Source organism: Rhododendron vialii, chromosome 1a (assembly GCF_030253575.1).
Source record: "Rhododendron vialii isolate Sample 1 chromosome 1a, ASM3025357v1".
Taxonomy (NCBI): Eukaryota; Viridiplantae; Streptophyta; class Magnoliopsida; order Ericales; family Ericaceae; genus Rhododendron; species Rhododendron vialii.
In genome coordinates this window covers 37403826-37417500 of record NC_080557.1, presented here as the reverse complement: position 1 = coordinate 37417500, position 13675 = coordinate 37403826, and the positions used below count along the sequence as shown (strand labels likewise).

The 13675-nt window shown below is 37.0% G+C and overlaps 2 protein-coding genes across 8 annotated transcripts in view; both read left to right on the top strand.

Annotated features, from left to right (window-relative positions):
- The window catches only part of LOC131336423 (PH, RCC1 and FYVE domains-containing protein 1), a 14070-nt gene extending 8949 nt beyond the window's left edge, over positions 1-5121 (top strand). For all 7 annotated transcript variants that reach the window (XM_058372302.1, XM_058372371.1, XM_058372512.1 and 4 more), the window contains exons 7-10: positions 1-310; positions 1179-1325; positions 3242-3627; positions 4638-5121. The exon at positions 1-310 is cut by the window's left edge and continues 1817 nt beyond it. In XM_058372302.1, coding sequence (XP_058228285.1) covers positions 1-310; positions 1179-1325; positions 3242-3627; positions 4638-4767 — 973 coding nt within the window. In that variant the 3' untranslated portion in view covers positions 4768-5121. The remainder of the gene's footprint in view (positions 311-1178; positions 1326-3241; positions 3628-4637) is intronic.
- Positions 5122-8617: 3496 nt separating this feature from the next.
- On the top strand, positions 8618-13613 carry LOC131298398 (uncharacterized). Its single transcript, XM_058323880.1, has 3 exons — positions 8618-8838; positions 9903-9940; positions 13363-13613. Exons 1-3 carry the CDS (start codon positions 8766-8768, stop codon positions 13474-13476), a joined length of 225 nt encoding a protein of 74 aa, XP_058179863.1. The 5' UTR covers positions 8618-8765; the 3' UTR covers positions 13477-13613.
- The last annotated feature ends 62 nt before the right edge of the window (positions 13614-13675 follow it).

Here is a 13675-nt window from a genome sequence, read left to right as displayed (position 1 = left end):
CAAGAAGCTAGAATTAAATAGCAGCCGTGTTTCACCTATTCCAAATGGAAGTTCCCAGTGGGGAGCTCTCAACATCTCTAAATCTTTTAATCCTGTATTTGGGTCGTCGAAAAAGTTCTTCTCAGCTTCTGTACCTGGATCTAGAATTGTTTCTCGAGCAACATCTCCAATATCAAGGCGGGCAAGCCCACCTCGTTCCACAACACCAACGCCTACTCTAGGTGGACTCACCACTCCAAAAATCATTGTGGATGATACTAAGAGAACGAGTGATAGCCTTGGTCAAGAAGTTATCAGATTAAGAGCACAGGTATGAGTATTATGTTGCTTGTCACTTCTCAGGTATCTGCTAGTCCAATTTTGTGACCATCTCCTTTGAAACCTACAATGAAATAATTGGAATGGTTGGTTATCAAAGTTAGACATAGGTGGGAAAACTATGCCTAACAATATTCGGTAATGAGTGTCATATTTAACTGCCCCTTCCTTTTTCTTTGGACTGACTCGCGGTCTATTTAGGATATTAGCGGCCATACTTTTTCTTTGTCTGCCCCCATGCGCAATATACATGTTCTGGTGAAGATCTATGGTGATTTATGGTGAACAGACCATAGTGTTTTGTAGAAATTGGTCAATCAAGTTTTAAAGCCAAAATCAAAGCTTCTGAATCTGTTGTGTTTCAAGTTCTACAAACCAGTGATGATACATTTTCGTAAACAAATACAAGCTTGTCAAGTTTTAAATCCGACTCCCAATTTTTGAAGCTTATTTGTCCTTTTTTCCTCTCTTTTGTTTCTTTCGAGGGGTACACATTCTTCAGTTATATTTTATGAAGTTTGTTACATATAAATTCTTAGGGTTTGGGTTAACTCAAACATTATCAAAGAATCATTCTTTACTGTCTTGTGGCCAATAATATAAGGTATAGGATTGATAAGATACAGGCATGCGGCCAATAATATAAGGTATAGGATTGGTAAGACGGAGGCACCTTTCTATGTCATAATTTGAGTTGCATTTGCTTAAAGAGCTTGTTTCATGCTTCTTCTGAGGTACTTGAAATGTGATTGATATGCAGACAGATAAAGTGTCTTTTCCATGACTCGACCTAACAAGCATTGGAGATGGTCTTGGGCCTTTTGTGCTTTTGCATTGTGTCTGATCAATTCTTACCTCAGGTGGAAAATCTTACTCGTAAAACACAACTGCAAGAACTTGAATTGGAAAGAACTACTAAACAGCTCAAGGAGGCAATAACAATTGCAGGGGAAGAAACAGCAAAATGCAAAGCAGCGAAGGAAGTGATCAAGTCACTTACCGCCCAAGTAAGATGAGTATTTTTATGTGTCTTTGTTCACCGTTGGATAAATTTCAAGTTGTTTCCCTCATGTTTGTGATGAGTCCGTTTCTTAATGCATTGGACTATCTCGAAATTCCTGATGAGCTGCTTACACTACCTATAAGAAAGAATGAGCCAATAAAATCTGCCATTGTCTTTGTTTGGTGACTACTTAGCTTCAATGATGCATTCGTAACTCAAAATTGAAGGAAACACAATAAGTTTTCTTGTTATTTCCATGTGCGAACTCTGTTGCTTCCACAGGGGACCTAATGCTTATTATTTCTCAACTGCTAGTGCTAGTGATTAAATTGAATCTGCAATAAGCCATGATTCTACATCATTTCATTTAGCAACTTGTTTTTCGCATATATTGCTTATGTCTAATACTGCACATCTTGTCTCCCTAGGAATACTTGAACATTAAACTGTTATCTGATTACTTGCTCAAATGCAGTTCAATCGACTATGGAGTGGGTATTCTTTCGAGTACACTAGGATTTGGTGGTAATTGTCGAATGGTCTTTTGAAGTTGTTGGCCTAAGAAGCATATATGCGGACACAGGAAACAGATACGAAATCACGCATACACGACATTTCCAAAAAGAGATGGAAACAACACGGCTCATATACAATTCCTAGTGCCCCAGAATATCCATTCTAGGGAAATCCTACATGATGAATAGGGTCAAGAAATACAAATAATAACAAGCTGGTTGGACCTAGTCAATGGGATCATGTTTGTAACGACCTGCCCCAACTGATCTGCTAACCATTCGCCTAATCACGTGGCTCAAAAGGTTAACCTCAAATTATACAGTAGCTGGTGGGCGAATCCTTATAAACCAATTTCACTTTTCTGAAACTCCTGATGTGGGACTTGATTTCTCTAAAGGTGGGCTCTTACAATCTCCCCACCTTGGCTGCAACCCGGCACCTTCCCCTGGTGGCCAGGGTGTGGCACTTAGTTCTGTATAACACAATCAGTGTGCTCCAAGATTCTAGAGGTGGCTTCCACCATGTAGATCATAGTTGTGCTCTGATACCAACTATAACGACCCGCCCCAGCTGACTTGCTAACCATTCACCTAACCACGTGGCTCAAAAGGTTAGCCTCAAATTATACAATAGCTGGTGGGTGATTCCTTATAAACCAATTTCACTTTTTTGAAACTCCCGATGTGGGACTTGATTTCTCCAAATGTGGGCTCTTACAATGTGGGTGGCAAATTCAGGGTTTATAATTGCAATCTGGGTTGAATTCGAGACAACTCAAAACAGAAAGACTGTTGTCTTTCTTTTATCATCCAATTTCTTTGACAACCGTACTCTGCTTTCTTATAATAAAAAACATGTTATAGATGTTCATCTACTCCTTGTTTATGCTTTTTTTTTTTTTTGAAATCTCTTCACTCTCTCTTCATATGAATATCCATCTCTTGTTTGACCCAAAATAGAGAGGGGTCGCTGTGCTCAACAGAATGATGATTGGTAGCCGTTGTGTTGTGCAAAAAGATGTTTAGATATAATTTGAACTTCCTTAACTATTAGTGTGTAAGTGAAGGACTAGATTGGTGCCTTGGTGGTATGAGGAACGCATCAAAGACCTCAGGCGAAGGTCAAGGATCTGCATCTTAATGATGGTCCTGGTGGATGGAGAAAATGTGTATTTCATTTTCTCAGACAGCTTTCATATTGTTGGTGTTTAATATCATTGTCAGTAATACAAAATATGCTCATCTTGGATTCCAGCTGTATTTCTTGCTGCCATAACTAGCCATATCTGTAGGCTTCCATTGCAATTGTTTATGTATTAGGTTATTATGCATCTTGAATGATTTCTAAACAATTGGTGAGGCAACTCATTTTTTTTTTATGTATTGTCTGTGCGCAAAAAAACAGCTGAAGGAGATGGCTGAGAGGCTGCCTGTGGGAGCAGCCCGAAACATCAAGTCACCTTCCATTATTTCCTTTGCATCCAATCCCCTTTCAAATGAGTTGTCAAATGTTTCTGTTGACCGATTGAATGGTCAATTAACATTTCAAGAACCAGATTCTAACGGATCAAATGGCCACTTGCTTTCCAATGGGTCAAGCATTTCCAGTAGTCGCAGTTCAGGGCACAATAGACAAGTCCAGTCAGAAATGACAAACAGAAATGGGAGCAGAATGAAAGAAGGTGATCCTCGTAATGATAATGAATGGGTTGAGCAAGATGAGCCTGGTGTTTATATCACTCTTACCTCCTTGCCTGGTGAAGCCAAGGACCTTAAGCGAGTTCGCTTCAGGTATGCTTACATCATTTCGGTCCAATTTCATTTGAAATCATACTTTCGTCAGCTATTTTGGATTGTTCGACATAAAATGCTTAATAAACTGCACATCCATTGGCAGTTAGCACCTAGAAGCAAACCTCTTAATAGGGTATGCTAGTACCATTTGTGCGACGTCAAATAACTGCTACACCCACATTTTATTTTTACTGGGACAAGGATATAATCTGAACTAGAGATTGATCTATTGGACTTAAATACATAGGAAACCTAATAACACAGTTCTTAAGATGTAAATTTGAACTTCTCTGCGTGGATTTTCTTGATGGGAAAGAAATTTCTGAGACTTTTGGAGTAAGTTTTGTAGGAAGAGGAAGAAACGCATTCCCATCAATGAATATCTTCTTACAGGAATTTTCTCGATTTTCCACGTATTTATTTTTGGGTTCTGATTGTTCAAGAAATCTTCATTTTTTTTTTTTTGGCATAAAAAAGAACTTCATAGATAGATAAAGGTCAATACAAGAGTCATAGATATTAAATACAGCCCCAAAGATAAAAGATACATAAACTAAAGGCTAGAAAAAGGAGAACAAGAAGCATAAAAGATAAGCAACTCCCAAAGCAAAAGGTTCCTTTAAATCATCATTTAAAGGAACTATGTGAGGTTGCTGTTTAATTGTTAGAAATGATTTTTGCACTCCTATCATCTTGCACTCCTTTTTCTCGTCTTTTTTCACATGAAAAGACAAAAATGCCCTTTATATAGGAAAAGTGAATGCATAAGTAATGATAGTTTGGTAAATTCACATGAATAAAAATAACAAAAGAAGCGCAAGAGGATAAAAGGGGAGTGCAAAAATCACTTCCCTTAATTTTGTGCCTTGCTCATTGAAGCTAAACCACGGGGCACGCAGTTTCCCAATATAAAATGGAGAATACTATATTTGTTTTGGATTTTTACGTAAAGAAGATTCTAAATGATACATATAACTGAACATCATCTATGAACATATGAAATGCAGTCGGAAGCGATTCAGTGAGAAACAAGCAGAACAATGGTGGGCAGAGAACCGGGCAAGAGTATATGAACAGTACAACGTTCGCATGGCTGACAAGTCAGGTGTAGGTGTTGCAAGTGAGATCACACATTGACGTGAGAACATGTTCATACGTACACACAAACTGTAATTTTTTTCCCTTTTCAAGTCCCTATTCGCGCTTCTTTTGCTGGGAAGGTTGTATCGGTCAAGTAAGTTGGCTTTCATCGTATTGACAGAAGCAGGGTTTGATATAGAATGAGAGAGTAGAGTGGTTTGGTTGTGTTTTCTCTTTCTTTTGTTTGATATCTGCGTCTGGAATTTGCATTTTCATTTTTTCCCGAAACATCCTTGTGTTGGGGTATTGAGGGTAAGAAATGTAAATTTTTAGAAGGGTTTCTCCTGGCTACTGTTTAAAGCAGCTGCCTTGTAAATTTCATAAGCAAATGCATATTCAATTGTATTGTCAGTTTCTTCCTCACCTTTTTTTTTTTTCTCTTTCTTGTAAGTTTGTTACCATCGGCTCACCGAGGCTATGCTAGGATATTGGATTTCTAAAGGCAGTGAATTTAGTTCAATACATTTTTTGGATGGCGTTCTAGAAGCGGATTGGGATTTCCTGTAGTGCACAGCCACACTACAGGGTTGTTACAGACTGGGATCGTTACATAGAGAGATCGTGGGCGAGAGATGATGGTGAAGAAGGTGGATTTTTTGTTGCAGGAGGCCAGGAGCCAAGTTCTCCAAGTTGCCTTTTGCTGTTATAAATTTGGTTGGCCATTAACATAAACTGAAATCGGATGCATGAGGGATAAACAATTAAAATTGATAGTTATGTTTGGGAAAAAAAGAAACAAAAAATGATATTTGTTGAACGATAGAATAGGGGATAAATGTGGAGTTAACCCCTATAATGAGTATTGAATTTCGAAAAAGCTGAATTACTATAATGCGTTCAGATGGGAAGTATGGGACATATGAGAGAAATTATTCGTTGCCCCAAAGGCAACACGTCATTTTTGCCCGTTGGTGCCTCTTCCCAATCAAAATTTGCCTTGTAGGTTAATTGTCAGTCTGAAATCTACCACCGTTTGAGGCATTAAATCCACTTACCCACGTTCTTCTCTCTCCACCATACACAGCCTTCTCTCTAAAATTAAGTGTTCCAAATTTCAATCCGTTTGAATGGATGAAAAGATTTTATTTTTTTATCATTTAATTCTAAAAGGTCATAATTAAATTTTGACTATAGGGCTCTCGTTGATTAGCCCTAAGAAAGTTGTATAATCAAATATCTCTTAGGACTAACCAACAAGAGCCCTAGAGTCAAAATTTAATTATGACCCTTTAGAATTAAATGATCAGAAAAATAAAATCTTCTCATCCATTCAAACAGATTGAAATTTGGAATACTTAACCAAATTTAATGAAAATAAATTAAGTGTTTCGAATTTCAATCCGTTTAAATGGGTGGGAAGATTTTATTTTTCTGATCATTTAATTCTAAAGGGTTATAATTAAATTTTGACTCTAGAACTCTCGTTGGTTAGTCCTAAGATATTTGGTTGTACGACTTTCTTAGGACTAATCAACAAGAGTCCTAGAGTCAAAATTTAATTATGACCATTTAGAATAAAATGATCAGAAAACTAAAATCTTTCTATCGGTTCAAACGGATTGAAATTTGGAGCACTTAATTTTTTAACTATATTTTTTTAATATATAAACTACACGTTGAAAAATTAAGTATTCCAAATTTCAATCCGTTTGAATGGGTGAAAAGTTTTATTTTTCTGAATCATTTAATTCTGAAGGATCATAATTAAATTTTGACTCTAGGGCTCTCGTTGGTTAATCCTAAGAGATATTTGATTCTACAATTTTCTTAGGGCTAATCAACGAGAACCCTATAGTCAAAATTTAATTATGACCATTTAGAATTAAATGATCAAAAAAATAAAATCTTCTTACCCATTCAAACGAATTGAAATTTGGAACACTTAATTTTAGAGAGGAGACTATGTCAAGTGGAGAGAGAAGAATGTGTGTCAGTGAATTTAATGCCTCAAACGGTGGTAGACTTCGACAATTAACCCATAAGGCAAATTTTGATTGGATAGAGGCACCAGCTGGCAAAAATAATGTGTTGCCTTTGGGGCAACGAATAATTTCTCGACATATGAGGTCAATTGCCTTCATTACTTGTACAAACGCCAACAAACAATAGTTTAACAATCTATCAAAGTGAAACCGATGTGTTTTTGAATCTTGAAAATCATCTAAGATTGACTGATTCTATCCTAAATTGCATCGCAATTTTTCTTTCAATATATACAATCACATGTTTGCTGAAATCGAACATTCAAGCTGATTCAATCGAGCAATTTCTTGGTTGCCAAGTTCGTAAGTTGTCAAAAATGATGGAAGGAGAAGGGAAGGTTTTGTTTGTAAGCTTTGTTTTATTTGCTTAAGAGTAAAATGGAATTTTTGTTTTTTGGCTATGAACATCTGATCCAAGAAAAAAAAAAAAAAAAGGAAGAAAATTCAAAAGGGAGGCGGCGGAGCAGGCCCCTGAGGCTCCGTTCCGCAACTCAGAATAAATACTTATTTTTTAAAAATGCAATTTCAAGCTAAAAAATAATGTGTTTACGCAAATAATTTTCCTATCAATATGGATCTTGTTTGATAGATTCCATCAAGATCTTTTATACGGTGCAAAAAAATTAAAAAAATATTTTTTATTTACATTATTTTTGAGTTTGAAAATATAAAATAAGCTGTTTATCTTTTAAGAAGGTTTCTGGAACGGGACCTTAATAGTACTCCTAACACTTAGGCTTTATTTTTCATTTTACGAGACAAATCATTATCTCACGATACATCATCTTTAATTCAAAAAATAAGTATTTATTTCTATTAACGGGGCCTTATTATTCCAGATCTTGCTAGTATTTGCTCCAGTGGTGGAGGGAGTAAGTGACGAGCGGGGGCACGCACCCCCACTGATTTTTTATTATTCTTTTTTTTTAATTCAGAATTTAAAAATGTATATTTGACATTTTGTCTTGTTCATTGTATTTCATAAATTTACTTTTAATCACTACATTTCGAATAGCATTTCAAAAGTGTCTAAACCATGGGCTATGGGTTTTATACTTAAGAAATTATTAAAAATGGAAGCAAGATTGCTAAATATATTTTGTAGTAAATCGCTCTTACACTTGATCCACTAAGACAATTCAAATTTGATTGTTTTATATTCTATGTATGTTACTTTTTTAACAAATAGGTAAGGTTTTTTAATTCTCACGACCGTTTTATTTATTATTGTAACATTGCTCAGTACAAATTTTTTTGGTTGAAATGTGTTAAAAAAATGCCCCCTTATATAGATTCTTGACTATGCCACTGATTTGCTCCTAGATAAATTTTTGTCCCCGGTGATGAAAATCTTAGATCTGACCTCCAAGAAATATTGTTCGTTACAATGACAAACATCACCCTGTCATAATGACGTAGTTTTTTGGCACAAATGATTCACATGATCTTCTGCATGGACCTATACGTTCACTATGAATAATTTCCGTATAGACGGTATAACAAATTAAATGGGGTGGATATAATAAATATAACATAGAAATATGACGGATTTATTTGAATTGGGGATGGTCTTATGCAGTAATGTGAGCAGTACCATGCTATGCACCTCTGAGCCGTCGGATCGTGCATCCGACGACTCGGATCTCATCTCGATAATGAACGTCTCTTGATCATTTGTTGCTAAGCGGCTCGGAGGTGCGCAACATGGTGCTGTGCATCTCACTGCACAGCACAGCACCAACCCGAAGTTTATTATATTGTAATTTGTAAGCAATGAAAAAACTGATAAAAACCCGGTTCAGAAATCCGGTTTATTTGATATTGGGGTTCAAAGATCGCCAGCGGGGAGACTTTCGGTTCAAGAATTATCCTTAAACCTTCCTAATGTATATTTGACGGCCACCGATGAAATTATACATACGAGTACTATATATAAATACGGAGAGAGTGCTCGGAGAGTGAGAGAGAGGAGAGAGAGAGCGGGTTTAGAGAGAGAGTTTGGAGATAGAAACAATGGCAAGGGATGGTTGTCTGGCTCGAGTGACCGCAGGTGTAGCAGTCGGTGGTGCTGTCGGAGGCGCTGTCGGTAAAACTTTTGACTCTCTCAGCAACTTCCTCCAAAACCCTAACCCTAACCCTGCCCCTGTTTGATTTCTAGCTGTGTTGTTTTAGTTAGTTAGTTTGAGGATATGATCCCTAGGTTTGAACAGAAGTTGGGTGCCCTTAATTGAAATTGAAAACAGTTGCTTCTCTGACGTCAAAACAGTTGCTTCTCTGATGTCAATCGGTGGTGTCAATCTGTTATTCCTTCCTGAATTGTAGAGATTGTTATGAAATGACTAAAACAAATTCTTGCAAAAAAGGCCGATCATATGATTCCCATTTCCATATTTCTTTACTTATTGTTTTGTTTGATAAACTTGCATAAGGGCAGTAACATCGAGACTTTTTCTTTTTGCGTTCCTTTGTTCCTTAATATGGTGTATATCATTAGGAGATTGCAGTGTGTGCTATATCATCTCACTATAATTCGGTGTAATCATAGAATTTCTTCTCCATAGCTTTTGTATAAGTGTACTTTCAGAGTAACAATAACCATTACGAATGAGGTTTTAAATAGCGGTTGCGGTCACCTTAAGGGTAACAGTGGCGACGGCATGGTTGCGGAGTGTAACAGTTGCATAATAGAGGCAGCAGCCGAAGACAAGAACTTTCTTTTTCCTGCACGGTTGGGAGTAAACGTTCATCAGAGTGTCGGGTGGTGGTAACCACCAATACTAACGCGTAACGGCGTTACACAACAGTGGTGGGCCTTTTTTAAAACCAAACCATGATCATGAACTGATACGTTCCTTTTATGCATTTCTGCTGTCCGAGGCCACTTATTTCAAGGGTCATGCTCTTGTATCCAAAACAAGCAATGGTCATATTTTGATATGTTCATCACCCTGTCAAATTATTGTTCTTAGGGCAGCCATGAGGCTTAATAACCTTGTGGAAAGAAAATTAGCATGAATCGATTTGCATGCTAGAATTTATGGTTCAAGTGTTCGACTCTTTTGTACTATTATTTGTATGTCCATAGATGGTTTCCTTCCATAGTTACATAGGAATATATCAAGTATCTGATACATGGGGACTCTTGTGCAGGTGCTGTGTACGGGACCTATGAGGCTATTAGATACAAGGTACACTTTTCAATCATTCTTGCCTTATATAGTACACTCTCGGGTTCATAATATTAATTGGTCACTATACTCCATTTCAGTTCTTTGATCACGAAAGAGATCTCCATGTTTAGCTTGCGGTTGTGTTATACATATACTCCCACTTTCCCATATATCTTAGTACTTTTGGGAATTTTTTAACTTCCGTAACGGTACATGTTATATTTGCATTAATTTCTAGCATTGCCTTTTGTTCTCACTTCTAAATATTTGGTGCTTCACTAGTTATATAATGGGGAAAATTGGTCATTGAATTTAACACGACAGGATCATTTTGAAGTCTTCAGTAGTAATGATGTCGTAAAGAGTAAGAAACAGGATGCGTGTTATTTGTAATTAGCTGGAATTAAATTGAGTTTGTTTCTCATTAAATTTTATGTAGTAGATAGTAGGTATACATGGAGAGATTTTAAAGCAGAGAATTAGTTTGTTTTCTATCTACAACTGATAAAATGTAGATCTAAAACTCGTGACTGTTGGCTTAAGGTGATGGATGTATGGATGGGCGTTGGCTCAGGGCTACTTGCATAACTTCATGTTTTAAGCTCACAAACATCTACATACAACTGTTCGGATATGGCAGTCTATTTCTATAGTCCCAAATCACACGATAACCAGATTTGGGATTTCATACATTAGGGTGTACACAGGTCAGTCTGAGGCAGGTTTGACTTGGACCCGTCACCGAAATATAAACTATTAGGTTTCTAAATTCTCCACCCATTATTGACCTGTCTTTACTTTGAACTCAACTGCGAAGTTGCCGTCTGTCAGTCGGAGTTGGTTAGTAGATCATTTTTTGAACCAGCACCACACATATCCTGTTCAAACATAGATCTGAAGGAGAGGAGTGGAGGAAAAAAATGGCAGATCTTAGAAACTGCAAAAACATTTTGAGAGAGGGATATCATGCTGCTATAGCTATCACAGGAATGGCTTCTCTTCTTATGACAGTGATATGACCGGAGGGGATAAAATAAAACCCTCACCACTAGAGATTCCGCCATTCGTCGATTTTTACACTGCCTTCGTTCTCAATCTATTAGAGAGACCAAGTTAGAGGGAGGGAGGGAGATGAACATCTAAGAAGTTATATCAATGTAGGATAATCTAACTGGAAGACCTTATCCTTGTAATCTTAAGAATCAAATATGAGCATCCTTGTAATCTTAAAAATCAAATATGAGCTTGCTATGTGGAGTTACTATTATTTTTGTAATTTATACGGTCGGATCGCTGGTTTATGCTGGTTATATAATGCTCCATCCTATGCTGACCAAGCATCCAATATTAAAGGTTATATTGAACCTGATACTGACCGTCTAGGGTTGCAAAACCAACTGTGGGAACTCGGTTCGGACCGGGTTGGTCTGTTTGCTCAGATTTTGCTCACCCCTACTACGCATTTGTGGTAGTTCTAAGCAAACTAATGATTTTTTTGTGAGACAAAAAAATGAAATTCCTGTAGTTCCTAGTGGAGATAACATGTACAAGTATCTGTTTTTAACATGACCTGGGCATCTTTCTGGAACATGTACAAGTATTTCATTTCTTAATGTATTTGGACATAAATGGTATGGATTTTATTTCAATTTCTTTTCGTACCTGATTTAACGACCGGATAGAGGTAAGGTTCGTATATATAAGAAGAAGTTGAACATAAATGGTATGGATTTTATTTCAATTTCTTTTTGTACCTGATTTAATGACCGGATAGAGATAAGGGTCATAAATATATAAGTTGTTGAAACTTGAACCTTTGTCCCTAGAACCACTTTAAGAACTTATCTGCCTTCAGAAGTCTAGACGGAAGGAAATCTTTGGTATAAATAATGGGCATGCTGTTGTACTTGAGGTCTACCAACAGATATGTAATATGTTGCAATAATTGCTTGAAAGTAAGGAATGGGTTGATCTTGTTTCCATCAAGGCTAGCAAAGGATATAGATGCATTCATCCAGACCCCTTGCTACTAGCATTGGTATCTATTTCCCACTCTACAGTTCTTCATCAGGTTGCCTTGTAATCGGCTTTTATCAAAATTAGGATTTAAGTGAAGGAACGTGAAAACTAGAGTGTCACAGCTTCATGAAGATTCCATGCAATTATTGATTTCTGATTGTAACAGGAACATTTATTATACACTTGTTTATTGCCTCTATGAATATTAAACGGAGTTCACTATTTGCTTTATTTATTTCTATAAGCAGTTAATGTCAAAATCAAAGATCGTTGTTTTATTGCTAGTGAATATTCGGATCCAGCAAAACAATTTTGATTGGGTTGCTTTGAGGGTCGTACAACTTTTGCTCTATGTTGTATGGACTCTGGTACTAGTATCAGGTGTTTTACGGGCGCAGAAGCATCAAAACTCCCTTAACCCTGAGTGTTATATATAATAGTGGTTGAACAGTTAGGATACCCTATTTTAGAGATATAGAAGGCTAGCAAATGTTTTGTACGTCGATGCCTACTATGAAATATTTTAAGTTGTTTTAGTAGATGGCAACGAAATTTTTAGAGCCGGAGTTCCTTTTCGAAAAGCAGGATTGAAGACTTGAAGTATAGATATGCAGCCAAAATGGATACATCCTAAACCGTTAAAGTCGTGCAATTTGTTACATAAAATAGGTCTATTTTGCTATGGTTTTTAAGAGAGCACTTGAAATTGAATTCGGTTTAGGTGAAAAGGGAATTTCTATCTCCTAGCCATGTATGAGGTTATAAATTTTTCTTCACGGTCATATGTGGGCTACTCCTTCAAACTTCGTTAAAACGAGGACTTGTAATTTGGATACTGGGATCAGTACACATCCATACGCTTACCCTTGTCATATCAAATGTCGACGCGTACATTGGGGTAAGAAGAATCCATTAAGCAAAGATCGGCATATGTTAATGTAGTCAAGCTTGGGTTGATATATCATCTGGATGGGAGATTTAATGCATACAATTAGACTTTCAATGTGGCAGCCATTATGTTTCTTGAGTTGAGTCCACATGAAGGGAGTGAGACCTCAATGGTTCATGAGAAGCTCCTCAAGCTGTGTCTAGCTATAGTACTGGTACTACTGTAGAAAGCGTTCCAGTGACCTTGTGGGTTTAAGCATTTTAGATTTGGTTGGACCCGTCCTCTTGGTTCAGGTCGATTCTTGAGTTTCTTCTTGTTGTGAGTTGAAAATCTGAGGTTTTGGGGCTGGACCTTGATCCAACTAAACCTGGTCAGAGTCGTGTAAGTTGTAACTTCTCCATATTAAATAAAATTATCTGATGGTCTATGTCTCGACTACGTTTGTATAGAAATGTTCTTTTTCAATTCCTTTTTTATTCTTTGCTTCCGTGTCTATGTATGTAAGTGATTTTTTGTACTTGGAAAAATGCAGGTTCCTGGACTACTGAAAATCAGGTACATTGGGCAAACCACCCTTGGCAGTGCCGCCATTTTTGGTCTTTTCTTGGGTGCTGGCAGCTTGATACATTGTGGGAAGTCTTACTAAAGCTCCCCATTGAATTTTCTGTATAAGCTGGTTCTGTTTTGTTTACAAGAATTGGTTGGATTAAATGAGCCTGTAGACATTTTGCACAGAAATGTTTTTTCGGCAATGAGCCATTATCTAAACATAATAATTTCTGATGCTTTTTCTTCTTTTGGAAGCACTTTTCGTTCTTAGCAGTTCTTTTGCAACATCGGCTCCT